The following is a 16,999-nucleotide window of genomic DNA, read 5'->3' on the forward strand; positions in this document are numbered from 1 at the left end:
TCTTCACATTAGATATAGTAGTATATGTTTAGTATGTGTGTTTTAATTAAATATATTTCACAAAAATTTAGAGTATCTAATATATTTTTGACCTATGCAAAACTGTAACAAGAGAAATTGTGAAATCATAAAGTACTAAAATTAGTATTGTAAAATTTCGTCCTACAAAATCATTTATGATATAAGATACCCATACCAGATTAATGTTCCATATAACACCTCAATTTTCTATTTTCATGTGAGTGAAAAATATGATTTTGCTTTAATATAAAGATAGATAAACGTGATTTTTAGATGAGTTGTGGATCTTTTAATGTTTATTCAACAAGTTTATGATTAAATAATAATATTCATTAGTTATCTTGTATTTTAGTGAATCTTAATCTTCCAAGAGTTAGATTTATTTTAAAATATAATTTAAAATAAAAATTGCATTACATTATTAAAATATTCATATATTTTTAAATACATAGAGAATTTACATTAAATATGTTTTATGAGTATTCACATTTTGGTAATTTATTTACTAAATAGTATAGCCGATTTTATTAATTTTGATAATATTATCTTATTTTAGTTTGAATAACTTTGTTTATCATAATAATTATCCTAAAATAATTTGATAGTATATCATATTTTTATCAATTTATCTATTTATCACTAACTAAACAATACTTATCTTATTATATACATATATTAACTACATATTTATGTATTATATGTATTCATGTTATAAGTTTGTTCTTCATCACAGCTCCTATTTCTTAATATGTATATATATTATAATATATATATACAGACTACTTAATAAAGTCAAAAGCTAATGTAACCATCTACCAGTAATTTGTGGTTCCTTATTTTTGTCATTACTATCTTCTAATTTCTACCAAAAAACATATAATCTTATGTGCTTCTCCACACATTTCATGTTATTTGGTTAACTGTTTATTCTTTCCTACATTATAACTATCATTTCCCCCAACAAATAGTTAATTTAATTTATTTTGTTCATATTTTTTCTTCATCCAAATAACTCTAATTTTCTTTTTTCTTCATACAAACATATGTCACCCACATATCTTTCAACCATTGTTTACTTCCTCTTTTCCCATACATAGTAAAGCATGTCACAAAGAGAGGAAAAAACAATTCTATCCAATCCCATTATAAGGATTGTCTTTGTTTTCTTTGAATTTGATCGGTCAAAGATTCCTTAAATTTTTGGGTGCATTAGTGATTATTTGCTATTTGTGTCAGGATAAATAGTGACATTTTTTTCTAAATTATGAGATACATATTTATATAAGATGAGAGATCTATTTACACCTATTTTAAGTTACACTAAATTTTAATAATTCATTTTCTTAGATCTAATAGACTAAATGGATGAAACTTAAAAGTTATTTAAGATTTCTCTTTTTCTCTCTCATTACTTATTGCACTCACACATTTAGTTCATTGAATCTAAGAAAATGAATGGTTAAGATTAAGTGTAACTTAAAATAGAGGTAAACGAATCTCTCCTCTTTATTGTATAAATAATTTATATGTGGGGACTGAGATTTGACGGATAGGATAGATATTTTGTTCAATATCATTATCTTTTTCTTCTCTTTACATATATGTTCAATGGACTTTTGAATCCTACCTAAGCCTATTTCAATGTTGGTTGAAAACTTCAAATGAAAACTAGCTATCATAATTGCTCTATTTTATAAAAAGTTATAGATATTCACAGTTTTGTATGTGCCTAGCTAATGTACTCTAAAGCACTATGACCTTAAAAAGGAAAGGCATTCCCTTTTCATTGCTTTGATAATAATATGAATGGCAAATTTACACTACTAGTACATCTTGACTAAAATTTTACATTTTTGGTGTACCTTTGTGAGTGAAAGGTCAATTAATTTTATCCAATTACTATTGTGACTATATTTGTATAAAATGTTCTTGCACTAATGGTAACGAGTTCTTATTATCAATTAATTATATATTAACCTGATAATGTGAATTAAATGCATAATATTGAAAATATTTTAAGCATATACATGATTGTGTTGACTTCATTATAAATTTATTTTTAATTAATAATAAAACAACATTTTTATTTTTAGGGATATTTTTGTCATTTGAACCTTAACAACACCTTTCTCTTCTCATTTTATATCCAACCAAACAAAAGAATAAGAGAAGAAAATATTTCTTTCTATTTATTTTCTCTCCTTATTCTCTTATACCAAACATCATAATAATCTACTCTATTTTCCCTTTTCCTTTATCTCACATCTTTATCTCTTTTTATTTTCTCTCTTGTCAACCAAATAAAGCACTAAAGGGATGAGGCGCTTTCTTTTTAAATAAAAAAATGAGTCTTCCTTAATCCCCACAAAATATATACATTTTGATTCCAATGTCATAGACATGCTAATGTTGACATGGAGTTATCTACTATCTATATATGGAGAAAGACTTGTATAGAGACATATGTATGTAGAGACAACCAATAAAATATTGACATGTCAATATATAAATTTTTCTCATAAATGATAGCATCAAAAAACAAAAATGCACTTGTCTTTGAATATAATGTCATATATGTGTGGCCATATAAGTTTTTCTTGTATATATGAATTGAAGAGACTATGGTTATTACCAAAATATGTATTCCTTTTGTTGACACTGATTTAATGTAGGCAAAGTTGGCATTATATTTTTTTGTTAAAAAAATAAATCACCCAAAATTATGGATAGTATATTACTGAAAATGATGCCACACTTTACTTGTGTCTTTACTTGTGCTACAAATGATTTAATCATTGCATACAAATTGGATAAAATAAAATAATTCCATTGAGAATGTGAATGTTACAAATGTGCTTAAACTATGATCTTTTGTCATTTCTTTTATCCATCTCAATACATTTTTGGAAATATCTCTCATCACATTTCTCTACTCAAACTCTTATTTCTCAATCTAAGTGATCCTTCACAACCTTCATCTTAGACTCACTCTCAAACTCGAGAAAATGGTAAGAACTAAGCAAATAATAATTTGTTCTGCTTCTTGGTGTCTAATATTTATTAGGATTTAAAAAGTTTTAATTTTTATCTATGATTTCTTATATTGCAATTTTATGAGCTCTATTATTTCCCATAATTCTATTTCATTTTATTTCTCCAGTGTCCTTCCTTATAAAGTCACATATGATATTATAAACTCTATCTAAAACGGTACCCAACGAGTTTTTAATTATAATTATATATTTATATACTTTGTAATAATCAATATGTAAAAATAATTATTATATGAATAATATGATATTTATATGATAAATATATGATTATAGTCAAATAAGTGTAGTTTACAATGGAATAATAATAAATTATATGATATATATTCTTAATATAATAATAAAAAACTATAATATATATAAAATTTAATTAAAAACTAAATTTATAAATTTGCGGTACCCACGAGACGAGTCTCATAAAATCTGTTCCCACCCATAAACTATTGTTGTGGGCATAATTATAAAACTCAGGTCGGACCGACCAGTCTGACCTATTCAACCGTGAACCGAACATCTCACCGGTCTAAGCCTCTTATCTAACCGGTTTTACATTAACATTAAATTGATTCGGTCCGACTCGGTCGATTTATGTATAAAGTCAATGACTCAGATGACCAGATCAGTTAGATCGCCCGAGTCAATCATTTTTTTTAAAACAACCAAACCAACTTTCTTTTAAGATGAATTTTTTTAAACTTATTTATAAATTGTATTTGCCATTTGTTAACCTATATTATACCAAAATTTCTTCGCTTAATTAAAATTTAAACTTATGTGCATTTTTCTTGAAATTAAAGCATAATACATATGTTGTTTGACAAAATTTTAACTTATTTGTAATATTTTATAAAGGTAAATATTATTTGTTGGTTATTTAAGTAGGTAGGTAATATTTTTAAGAGAATAATGCATCTCCTTGCATAAGGAGATAACTTATCTCCTCTAACCAATAAAAATGAAATGTGACATGTGTGTTATTTTGTTTATTTTTTAAAATATTTTTATAGAAAATAGTGAAACATGACACATGTCATGATTTCACTGGCAGGAGGAGATAACTTATCTCCTTATATAAGGAGATACTCCATTCCCTATTTTTAAATTTGAAATATAGAGTTATTAAATAATATTTGCTAATTTATGATTTTTTTAGAATTTTTAATGTATATCGAGTCAACCTGTCTAACCATTATCCCACTGGTCCAACTAGTGACTCATTGACTCAAAGTCCTGACCAAGTCATTGAACGATTTAAGTTTAATAATACTGATTACGAATACCTCTTATAGATATTTTCACGAGTCAGTTTTTTGTCATCCCTAGATAAAACATAGATACTACACCGAAACAAAATTTAAAATCGCCAACATTTATATTTATAAAAATAAAATAAAATAAAAACACCCATTCAAAATTAAGGACGAAAAACTACTTAATAACGGTAAGAAACAATGCTATTAAAACCAGTTCGGATTGGCCGGTTCGACCGGATAACCGGTCAATCGATCCCATAACCGGTACGAAACAAGTGTTGTGCCAGCTAAGCATCAAAACCGGTGTAAACCGGAGAAAAACTGGTGAACCGTGTCAAAACCGGTGAACCGGCCAGAATTTGATTGAACCGACCGGTTCATACATGTAATTTTAAAGACCCCACATAGGCACATACCACATAGAATTAGAAACCTCTTTTCTTTATTGATAACTTGTATGAAAATTGATGTATGAAAAAATGATATTGTTGTAGATCAATTAAATTTAGAAGATGATGATGATGATGCACAACTCAACCCTGTGGAGAATGCGAACCTAGTTGAAGACAACGTTAGTCAAGCTGTGGACTTAAATGGTGAAGAAATAAAACCTCAATATGAAACAACTTTGACTCCTTGGTGTTAAAGTTTTAAATGTATAATATGTTATGTAGACTGAGTTATGAACTTGCGTCACATGTTTCGAGTTTGTTAAGTAAGACAAGTACTTGTGGATTACTATTTATATTTGTAATTTAGACTTCAGATTTATTAAAGTTCTTTGCTTATGAGAATTCTTACTTTGACTATAAATATGGATTATAAATTTGAGTATCTACATATTAGATAATTTTTGTTACAGGTTTACACACATATATATAAGCATGTACCCTCACCAATTTGATGACCGGTCCGAATTTAATAACATTGGTAAGAAGTTATAAATCTTCCTCATGGTAATAATAATAAATATAAAATAAATCTTCTTCTCCAAAAACAAAAACAGGAGTTTTCGTTATAAAGTGGCGAGAGACACTGTGGAGAAGAAAGAGGCTTGAGATAACTGTGTCCGCAATATCCCATTTCACACCTGAAGCTTTCGACTATAGCCACCCAACGCTCCTAGGTAATAATCAATTATCAAACACCAACTTGTTAATTTAATTTCCAATTTTTGATTTTCAATTTTTTCCATTCCTAACTGCAATAACACCCAACAAGTGATTTTGATGAAACTGATTTTAATGTTAAATTATGTGTTGCAGTTTTGTGGAGAAGCTATTATATTATCATTATTATGCTTATTAGGTTAAGCAGTCGTTGCTTTTCCACTTCTGCTTCTCCACACCCTTGGCTTTTCATTGGTTTGGGCAACCCTGGAGACAAATATAAAGGAACTAGACACAATGTAACATTTTCTGTACTTATCTTTATCATTTCTTCATATTGGTTACAGATTCTGTTATCAAACTTGTTACAGCTCGTGTGTTTAGTCCTTTTTCCTCATTAAAAAGTGATTTTTTTATATGAAAGTTATTTATTACAAATGGGCCAGTGATTTCTGTCACTTGTTAGTTTTCGTAGTTATCAACCTCAATTTGTAGTATAAGTGTTTTGCAAAAGGGGTTAGCTTAGTGTTTGTTTGATAAAGCTTCTAAAATTAGGTTATGATTTTGAAAGAATAATCTTAAGCTCCCATATAAAAAAAATCCTGTTTTAAAGCTAAAAATGGCTGAATATGTTTAAATATTGGCTAAAAATGGCTGAATATGTATGGTTGGCAAATATGTTTAAATATTGGGCACAACTTTTATGCAAATAAAAGCCTTTTTTCTTCGAAAAGAAGCTCTACCAAACACACTCAGTATCTGATTAGCAATTTCATGTAAAATTCTTCTTTGACAGGTGGGTTTTGAGATGATCGATGCATTTGCTGAGTCAGTGGGGATTCCTATGAATACGGCCCATTCCAAAGCAGTTTTTGGAAAAGGTTGGTGTGATACAGTGCATTAAATATTCTGTTTGTCCCTTTCAGTATTTGTGATTCCCGAGATTTAGGCAAGGTAATCTGTTACAGGTTTTGTAGGTGAAGTTCCGGTTTTCCTTGCAAAGCCTCAAACTTACATGAATCTCAGTGGTGAATCTGTAAGGAATTAAGATATTCTTTCTTTTCCTTCCCCCTTTATGCATATATTCTACTTAAGTTTCTACAAGTTGTGCTGTTAAAGGCTTTTATCACTAGCTACACTAAACTACTTATTCATTTGATTATAAATTCTGTAGCTTAAATTGACTACTTTGTTCATTGATGATCAGTATAATATAGGGATAATAATGGGGTGAAAACTTCTTGGATGAGTTTTCAATAAAATTTTAAAAATAAAACTGATTAGTGCGTTGGAATTTAACCCTGTTGATTAGCATTGTTGTGAGTGAGGAGGTACAAAAGGAACTTAGTAGATTAGTTACATATGGATGATCTAAAGGTATTAGACCACTAAATTAGCTTCTTTTGAAGCTTTTAGGCCGTTTTTTAAGGCAAAGGGACTGTTGTTTTGTTTTTCTTTTAGTAATTAGGTTATCCTTTTGCTTAAAGTTATATGGAGGGAAACTCCCATGAGGGTGTTGTGGTAGTGATGGTGGTTTTTGTTAGAATATATGAAAGTATCTCAGAATATCTTAAATTATCTTATATAGTATATCTAGATGATACTTAGATACAGCGAGAATAATATTATGATGATTATATCTTAGATTTGTTGTTTGGCTATGTTTTTAAAATTGCTATTACATGGTAGAGCTAGGTCATACTCATTAAGAAGTCATAGTTTTGATACTATCAATTCAAATTGGAGTCGATCGAAGGGAATCGGGGCCATGGAAAGGTAGTTTTTTCCCCCTAAATCTATTCTGAATTTATAATTAGAAGGCATGCCTTAGGCTTATGACCTGGAGGTCACGAGTTTAAATCCTAGAAACAACTTCTCTACTTATGAGATTACATACATTTGACTTCCTAGACCCTCTTAGGTGGGATCTTCATGCATTAGGCGTATATTTGTAATTCCTTTGTCAAATAGAGGCCCTTAGTGGTTATTATTGGCATTAACCTTCCCCTCCCTTGGAGTTTCCTAAGGTGAAAGGGAAAAAGAAAATAGAAGAATGTTCTGTCATAAATAATGAAGGGTTGAAAGATGGCCATCATGGTCGCATATTTATTTTTTATTTTTACCAGTTTTTGTATTTCATATGATCAATTTTTGCTGGGGTCATAAGGTAGTACACTAATATAGACTCCACGGTAGGTCTCTATGTTGGAGGTAGCCTACTACTGGTTTTATTAGCTTGTATTGCTGGTGTTTTCCTATTTGTGCTGGTTATCAATATGAGTGATAATATATGATATATATCTGTTCATTTTACTGCAGACAGGACCACTGGCTGCTTATTATAAGTTACCTCTTACTCATGTGCTAGTTGTAAGTTATTCCAAATGCTATGCCTTCTTTTTCAAGTGTTCATTGATGATAAGTGTGCCGTTCTTTATTTAATCAAGTATTTTCTGTTGTAGTTTCATGATGACTTGAACTTGCCATGTGGGGTACTTCGACTTAATGACAAAGGGGGTCATGGAAGCCACAAAGGGTACAATACTATCTGATAGTTGTGAAGCAAAATTGGTGTTATAAGTTTCGGGCAATGCTCCTTTAAAGTGAGTTTGGGTGTGAACTGTGAAGTAAGAAAATGGGATATCCACTCTCGATATAGTGTATCAAAATCTCAGCCCACTAAATAATCTCGGGTGGATAGCCCCTCACTTTGTCATTTTACACTCAAGCCCACATTACAGGAGCTTTTTCCATAAGTTTCTTTGACAATCATATTTTATGTTGTCCATACGAAATTTGTTGCTTGTACAAATACCCGCTCCTCCATAGATATTATTGTGTCGTTTACACATTGGAATTAGATTTTGTAATTCACTAATTACATTCTGATAAATGTCTGTTAAAATCTTATATGAAGAAGATACACACAAATGCAGACTTTTTTAAATGGATTGGAGATGTTACTGGAGTCATAATCCAATAATGATTACTTTGGAAGTCCATCCTACCTTTTGTTAAGATGGTATTCTGGAGGACAATGTCGGAAGGTGTAGTAAAGCAAAAATGGATATATTGTGATGGCAATAGTCTATGCTGTTGTATAATTGGCAAAGCAATTATTCATTTGAGCTGTATCATGGGTTGAGGGAAATTTTCTTTTGCCTTGGTCTTGCATTTACCAAACTGTGTTTCACATCACAGTCTCTGCCTTGATTAGTTTATCGTTTTATCATTTCTTAGGCATGATGAAAGGCTTATTGTGCATCTACTTTTGTAACATGTTGATTATCTATTTTGTTGTCCCATGTAATTGTTGCATTATCAAGCTTTTTGCAATCCTTGTTCTCTTCCAAATCTACTTGCTTTTTCAGCAACTTTAGCTTGTTACCCAAGACTCCTACTTTTTTGTTCATCAGTTCAGATTTTGAGGCCTTTTTCTCCTTAAGAATTTCCATTTAATCATATGTCCTTTTTGGATACTTATCCTTTATACAAAACTATTCTAGAACCTTTACTAAGTTATCCTAATTACATCGGGGATAGACTAGAAAGAAGAAAATATTAGTGACTAATACATCAATTCTTAAAGGTATTTATTTAAGACATGCATTTAGATGTAGGGATAACTGCTAAAAAGTTCTGGGCCTATCACTTAGAGTTGGTAGTGGTACTTACTGCTTAGTTCCTGTCTTCAAGGCATTTCCCTCCTCTTCCTCAGCCTCCTATCAGATCTATGCATGTACCTAACTTTTCGAAGGCACTTCTGTGGGGTTGAATCCGGACAATCACGTTTCATGTCCTGCAGCTTAACCAACTGACTTGACTCTCTTGGGGACAACTGAAGGTGTTTGTGATTCAATAATGTTCAAGGGATGGGTTGTTCTGGAAAATGAGTTCATCAACTATAATTTATCATCTTTTCAGCTCTGATTTTCTCTAGTCAAGTGCTTCTTGAGTACTGCTACTCAATATTTTCTCATCTCTTGCTTTTCACTGAACCAGGTTGAAGAGTGTGATCTATCACTTCAGAGGAAATAGAGAATTTCCTCGGCTAAGAATTGGTTGGTACTTTTTCTGCAAATCATTTATTCTTTCCATGGTTTGTAGACTATTACTGTCATTATTATTTTCACTTCATTTTGTTGTCAGGTATTGGACAGCCTCCAGGGCAAATGGATCCTAAAGCATTCTTGCTTCAAAAATTTAATGTAACAGCTAGACAACGGGTAAGTTTTTGGTTTACTATCAAATGCTCTATGGTTCTTCCAGTGTAATGAAACTTTCAATTTGGTTCCTATAGTTCAAATTGAAACAGTGTTGCTCCTCAAGTTTTCAACTTAGTGATTTTGAATCCACTTATTAATATCAGTTCAAATATAACTGGAAAATTATGAGCTGGCATTGTGTTGCACAATACAGCGATAGGAGTCCTTTTTTATAGAAAAAAGAAAGTGTTAGATGCGAAAGAGCATAATTACAGGAAGTGGATAAGGAATCCTCACAAAAATAGAAAGAAAACTTTGATACTATGCAAACTGGTCATGCAACAAGCTTACCAGTCTCCCATATGAACACCCCGAAAAAGCCCATGTGATCTGCACCAGAGTGAAGCCCAGAAAGTAATCAACTGCACTCCGCTATTAATAATTATGACTCAAACTAGGAAGATTAAAATAAAACTTCCATAAATTATGAAGGACCAACAATTAGATGGCTTGTCTATCTTGAGACAAGAGATTTGGCTGTCTTAATGTTGCTTTATAGCTGCAATAATCATGTTATTAAGTTATTAACCCTATAAAATTTGTTTTCGTACAAGTGCAAGATGGACATGAAAGAGTAAAATGATTGTCATCAATCAAAGGAAATGGTCGTAGGCTTGGCGTTTTAACAGTTCAAATTATTTTGTATTCAATGTTTTTTCAGTATTCTTTTTAAATTCCTGGGTAGACCTGTTACCAAAAGGTTACAACGGCTTTGACATTTTTAGGTTTGTGCCTCACGAAGTGATTTTACAAATCCAATTAAACGCACCTATTTTTCGGTCCGGTCCACATCATATCTGCTAGAATGTCTCCAATTTTTTGAACCATTATATCTTATCTCATTCTCTCAAAGGGATGGGATCTGCTCTTGTATCTCACGAGCCATCCGCTCTTTCACATTTTGGCTTGTTTCACATGAATTCCCCTTGTGCCTGAATATGACTAAAATCTTTCTTTTTAAAAATATGTACAATGGTTTCATTGATTTTATTTTCTTGGCTGCATATTAATATATGCAATTAATTTTCTGTTCTTGTTTCCCTTGTTGGACAGATTGATGAGGCTTTGCAAGAAGGGGTCGATGCCTTGAAGCTCCTCTTGTCTAAAGGTTTGGTACAGAGTGCAAGAAGGTTCAACCAAGAGCAAAAGTATAAGCACTTAAGAGTGCAGACACTACCAGTTTGGTAGGATTTCATGATTGCAATTTGCCTGCGTAAGTATGAATGAGTTCAAATCCTGAAAACAACCTATCCACTAAGCTGTGTACATTTACTCTCCCCAGACCCCACTAAGTGGGAGTCTCATGCACTGGGCTGCCCTTTAAGTATGAATGGGTTCAAACTCAATGATATGAAATGACCTTGATATTTCCAACATTCTTGAGGTATCTATAACTTTTTTTAGGAAAAACTCCTTTACAGCAAGCTTGTAAGGTTGTATCCACTTTATATCACTCATGTGTTAATATCATGATGTAACTTGGATACATTTTGTTTGCTCACTTACTCTATCTTGTTAATGGTTTTTGACCAACTTTTTTCCATCCTGATTAGTCTTAGCAAGGATATCTGCAATCGCACATATTTGAATGCATTATGGGTGAGATTGCTGGCATGTATTAATGATTGGTAATTTGTGTCTAGGCTTTTGATTTGGTAAATGGGGCAGCATCTTTCAAACTAGTGCATGCCTTGACTCCATTGGGGAAGTTTTAAGGTTGGTAAGGAATTGTTACAGTTGAACTAAAGAGGGATAGTTTGAAATTCAAGTTACTCAAGTAGGAAGTAATTGGAAAATGTAAATTGGTGAATTAAATTATAATTTATGTTCCCTAGCTATGTGGCTTGATATTAAGGTTAAATAGGAGGTACAAAGTATTTTGGAAGTTTAAGATAACAATGAGTATGATAAATGATTCTTCTATCATCTAATAAGTGATACCAAGATTTTGAAGACTTGAGTAGGTGTCAAATAAGTTGTAATTAGCTGGCAAACCATCTAGTTTTTTGGTGTATGAGACTTTCTAAGCTTGTGCACATCCATTTTTGGATATGATGCTTGGTCGGTTAGTTCAAATTTATATAGTAAACTATATGCTTAATTTTTTAATAGATTTTATTACATTTGATCTTGCCCTTTTGAATGAACTGTATAGCAAAAAAAATTAGAAAGAAATGTTTTGTCATTGAACATTTTTATGATAAATTATTCTGATATTGCTTAATCCATATATCTGAACCTTATATAACGAGATTAAAGCTTGGTTGTTGTTGATCTTTTTGGTCCAATTTGTTTTATATTATTTATGATGTATGGTCCATGTATGATTGATGGTAGAGTTTATAGCAGCCAGCTGTTCTGAAATCTGATCATTTTATGGAAAATGCAGAAACTGGTTTTCAACAATGGATTGAATAAATTCCCATGTGCTGCATGACCTAAAGGGACATTTAAAAAATATAAAACTGACAGATCTGATTTTCCGTAGTACCATATATGCTGGCTTTGTACCCTATGCATGTTGCTTTGCTATATATTCTATATAGATATGTTTAGGATTCTTCAGCAGTAATGGTTCATTAATGATGAAATGTGATACTCACGGTCAAATTAAATGAATACCCACTATAAGTTGTTTTATTAAATAAAAAAATAGTTGGCATAATGTTGTATGAGATATACTGCATGTTCCATAGGCATTTTTCATTTTTTGGATTATTTTGTAAAGAAAATTTGTGTTCTTGGTGAAAATGGTCACATGGGATCTTTGCTGAAGTTTATATTTGGGATGTCTCTGAGGGTATGTTTGCGGTAGGGGTAAGCATGGGCCAGATTGGGACGGGTTAAGGTCTGTCCTTACTCGACCCTAAATATTAGTCGGGTCACTTTTTTGAACCCGACCCTAGATCCGACCATAAACAGCGACATGGTCAACCTTTAAACTCGACCGACCCTAGACTCGATTAAATATAATGTATACTCATTTTAAATAAAGACTTCTCAATATGTTTATTATTATGAATATGTAGTTTGATATACAAAATGATATATATAATTAATCATGTATATATTATGGAATAATTAAAGAATAAATGATACTTTTGACCAAAAGAGTATCATTACTCTATACACATTTGGGTAGAAACACATACAAACATGAGAGCGAGTGACCTTGAGACGGGATGAGTTGGGTCATGTTTGGTCCCTACCCGGCCCTAAATATTGACTGAGTCTATTTTTTGAATCCGAACCCGGCCCTAAACCCGATCAGACCCAACCTTATTCGGACTTGATCATAATCGGGTCGTGCCAGGTGAGCGGGTAGGGTCGGGTCCTGCTCACCCCTAGTTTGCGAGTTAAGTTTTGGAGGGGAAGGAAGTGAAAAGAAAGGTTTTGGAGCCATCTCACCATGTATTTCATGGCTCTTAAGTTTTCTCTTTCCATTCATTCTCCAAAACTTAATTCGCAAACAAACCATTTATTTGTTTGTGAGTTGAATTTTGGAACGGAATGAAGGGAATTGACAGATTTTAAAATTATCTCAGAAGTATATTTCATGATTCTGAAACCTTTCATTTCTTTCCAAAATTTAATTCGTAAACAAATTATTAAGGAGAAAGTGCTCATACTTGATGACCTTACTCATATATATATATATATATATGGCATGTCAAGCATGATGAGTCATTATCAATATGGTTAATAATTTTTTGTGTATTTAATAACCATTATAAGTGTCTATAATGATTAAATATTATCCAGTTATGAAAAGTATGATTATAGAAAAATCACTTTGTTTTCTGCCACTGAGATAGGTTGGACAACATTGAATTGCTTAAGAATGGCTTGACCGAGTTGGATTATGGTTCGAGCACAACCCTTTGTCCTAGAACCAAGCCAGACTCCATAATAGATCCATTACAGTAGTATGAAAACTATATCTTAATTGAAGCAAACTTGCTCTTCATTAATTAATGGTACCTTGGTAGGTGGTTTATGCATGAATTATATGCCAGTTTGTTCAATTGGTGTGGTTTATTTGTAGTTGACCTATCTTGTGACTTTTGAGCTTATGGAATAAATCACTTCCTAGTGGCTAATATGAATTCTATCAAACCTTTTGAGATGGTCAAAAGTTATAAACGTCAAACAATACTGATTGGGAATTAAAATTTAATTAGTTTTATAGTTTGCTCTAACTTTAGGGTTCTTTATAGGCATGTGGTATTGGTTACAAATGTAATGATGCCTAACACTCTTTTTTGAGATATCAAAAGTTATATAAATGTCAAACAATACTTTGTTGGGATCTAAATATAAATTAATTTTGTAGTATGAACAAATTTTAGGATTCTTTAGAGGCATATGGCTTTACAAAAGTCGGTTCAATGTACGAGATTTTTACTTAGCGAGGTTTGAGGAATGTATATGTATGTAATCTTATTCTTGCAAGAGGATCAGCTGTTTCAAAATTTGAACCCATAACTTGATGGTCACTGAGCAAAAATTTTATTATTACACCAAGCTTACTCTCAGCCGTAAAAAACAATGCCATGAAATTAAGATTTCATGCTGGCCAAACCTTGAAAGCAAAGGATGAGCATCACATATTTCTATCATCCAATATTTCTATCATCCAATATTTCAATATTGGGTCATAGAAATATTAATGCTAATATGCAAACATGGTTATTCATAAACAGGAGTTAGTGCAAAATTATTACAGACAGGAAGTATCAGCCAATTTCTTCTGTCATCCCAATTTGGCAATGTATGCTTTGAATTTTATTTTGATTAATATTACTACATTAATTATGGTTACAAATTGCACTTGGAGAATTATTGAAGAACACATAATTGACTTAATTAAGTGATATTTTTGATTTAAACAGCTTAAACTAATAATTATTTAGTTCAACGACTGACAAAGTGACATGTTTCTGGATTTTTAGCTGTAGGTGTTTCTGAAATCATAAAAGATACGATCCTTAATTTGCTATTGCATCTAGATGCATTTCATAAGTAATTAATGAAGCATGCATGGCTTCATATTACATAACAATTTGTTTATTCATGATTACTTTCTATCTAATCAATCATATTTAAGTATATAACTTGAGCAATCTTAAGTAGCAATTGATAGAAAAATAAAGAAGTTTCTTTCCAAACTCAACTAATCTAGCTAAAAACGACCCCTAACCCCAATTTCAATATTTTCTATAAGCATCGGCGCAATAATTTAAAACAATACGTGTAGATAAAAAATATAAGGTTTAACCTTCAAAGAGTTTTTTTTGTAATGTTACCATACTATCTACAATTCATATTTGATTATCATTAAATATTGTATAAGTAATATAAATGAAAGATAAATAATATATTAATTTTATATAAATATTTATACTGACATTACATAGATAATAGACATTTATAAAAAGGAAAATGATATATCATTATATTAAATTCTCCTACAAATCATTATACCCATAAGAAAGTGATACATATCATAAAATAATATTTTATTTATTAATAATTTTTTGTGAAGTTTTGTTTATTAATAATTAATTTATAAATGGTATATATATATATATATATATATATATATCACTTTATGTTAAAGTGAGTATAAGAATTTGTACAACGATTTGGTACTAAAAATATTATTACTCTCGTCAACATTGAAAGTTGCATAAGTAGTCATTTGACTTTCACATAACAATCATAATGAACCATTACCATTACCATTCCTTTACACATACTCAGGCACGCGTTATATGATCCAGAAATTACATATTTGTTTGGTAGTTGACTTTAATTTTGTGCATTTAACACTTTTCAATTTAACAAAACAAAAAAAGTAATGAATACACCAAGAAGTCATTATATATATATCACTGACCGGCATCACTCACTATCCTTATTCATACATGCCTTATTTCTTGATGTAAAGACAAATAAAAAAAAACTAAGTAGTCATCAAACATATATATGATATATCAAGTAATTTCTTGGCTACTTACTCATTAGTTTGAATTGGTATTTAATTTCTTGTAAAAATATTCCATAACGCATAAAAGACCAAGTCACCGACTTGTGTTACAAGTATCATAGACCGACCAACACAAATATGGTTTCATGCAATGGCAAACTATAAATAATGTAGAGATAACTGTGGGAGGAAAATAGGGAAAAGAGAAGAGATGAAAGGAAGTGAGTGATTGAGACAGGATTTTTTTTGAAAGTAGAAAGACAAATGTATGATTATAGAACCCGTATGTATTGCATTATCTTCTAGTATGACGTGAAGAGTGTTTGTAAGCATCGATGGAGATGGAGGTACTTGAAAAGGTTTTTTGACAAATAAGTGAATATGTCAAAGAAATAAAGAGTGAGAGAGAATATAATGCATACAATGTAATAATAAGCAAGGTAATGCATAGGAAGTAAGTAAACTTCCTTAATGGAGAAATCTCCTATTTATAATTGAGAGGTGTGAGGAACGTTCCTTCATAAATGTTGTCGGTCTAACCGACCAAAGGGCTTATTGAGTTTGCTTCAGACAAGTGAGGGTTCTTTTTCGTGTGAGACGACTTTTGGCATGTCCATACTTTGTGGATAGTTAAGTTATGCTTGTATGAGTCTGTGTCATCATGTCATGGGTTCATCTTGGCTGTTGCTAGAAGGTACAATAGGATATAAGTATTATGCAGCAGGTGGTAGAGGTTTGTGTCATTTGTAACGCCCAAAAAAATACTTCTCAAAAACATTGCGGAAAAATGGCTAATTTTTTTTTTTTGAAATAGTGATATAAAATTGTTTCCTTTTAAAACCTTCCTTTTCCGGGACATCACTTTAAGTAACTCAAATGCGGAAAATCAACTTATCGTTATCGAATGATAACTTAACCTGATTCACAATTTCCTGAATAACACAATACATATAAACGGTTAAGTCATCTTTAGTTCCAACAAAGGCGGAAACTACATCGCCACTAAACATATACAAAATCCACATAAACACAGCCCCCATCAAAACAAAAAGGGGACATCGACTGGCCCACAAGCCGACTCAGAAGATTCCAGGAATACTGGACCCCTCACTCAGATCCTCTTCCTCTTCTGAGTCAGACACGAGGTCGATCACCTCCACCGAACTCTCGACATTCACAAGTTCAATGACCTCGTCTTCCTCCTCCTCTATCTCCACCTCGTTATGCCATATCCCAGCGGCATAATTCGGAGGTGAGGACATTCTCAAAACTGGAGTCTTCTTGTAGGGACCTCCTCCAAGAACCCGGCTCC

The 16,999-nt window shown here is 31.5% G+C and overlaps 1 protein-coding gene across 1 annotated transcript; it reads left to right on the forward strand.

The window, feature by feature from the left end:
* Nucleotides 5,322-11,200, forward strand: LOC109348915 (peptidyl-tRNA hydrolase, mitochondrial). The gene is made up of 9 exons (XM_019589529.1): nucleotides 5,322-5,450; nucleotides 5,590-5,732; nucleotides 6,230-6,314; nucleotides 6,402-6,469; nucleotides 7,753-7,803; nucleotides 7,896-7,969; nucleotides 9,436-9,494; nucleotides 9,583-9,659; nucleotides 10,752-11,200. The coding sequence occupies exons 2-9, from the start codon at nucleotides 5,622-5,624 to the stop codon at nucleotides 10,884-10,886; spliced, it is 660 nt and encodes a 219-aa protein (XP_019445074.1). The 5' UTR covers nucleotides 5,322-5,450; nucleotides 5,590-5,621; the 3' UTR covers nucleotides 10,887-11,200.

This window comes from Lupinus angustifolius, chromosome LG01, assembly GCF_001865875.1.
Source record: "Lupinus angustifolius cultivar Tanjil chromosome LG01, LupAngTanjil_v1.0, whole genome shotgun sequence".
NCBI lineage: Eukaryota > Viridiplantae > Streptophyta > Magnoliopsida > Fabales > Fabaceae > Lupinus > Lupinus angustifolius.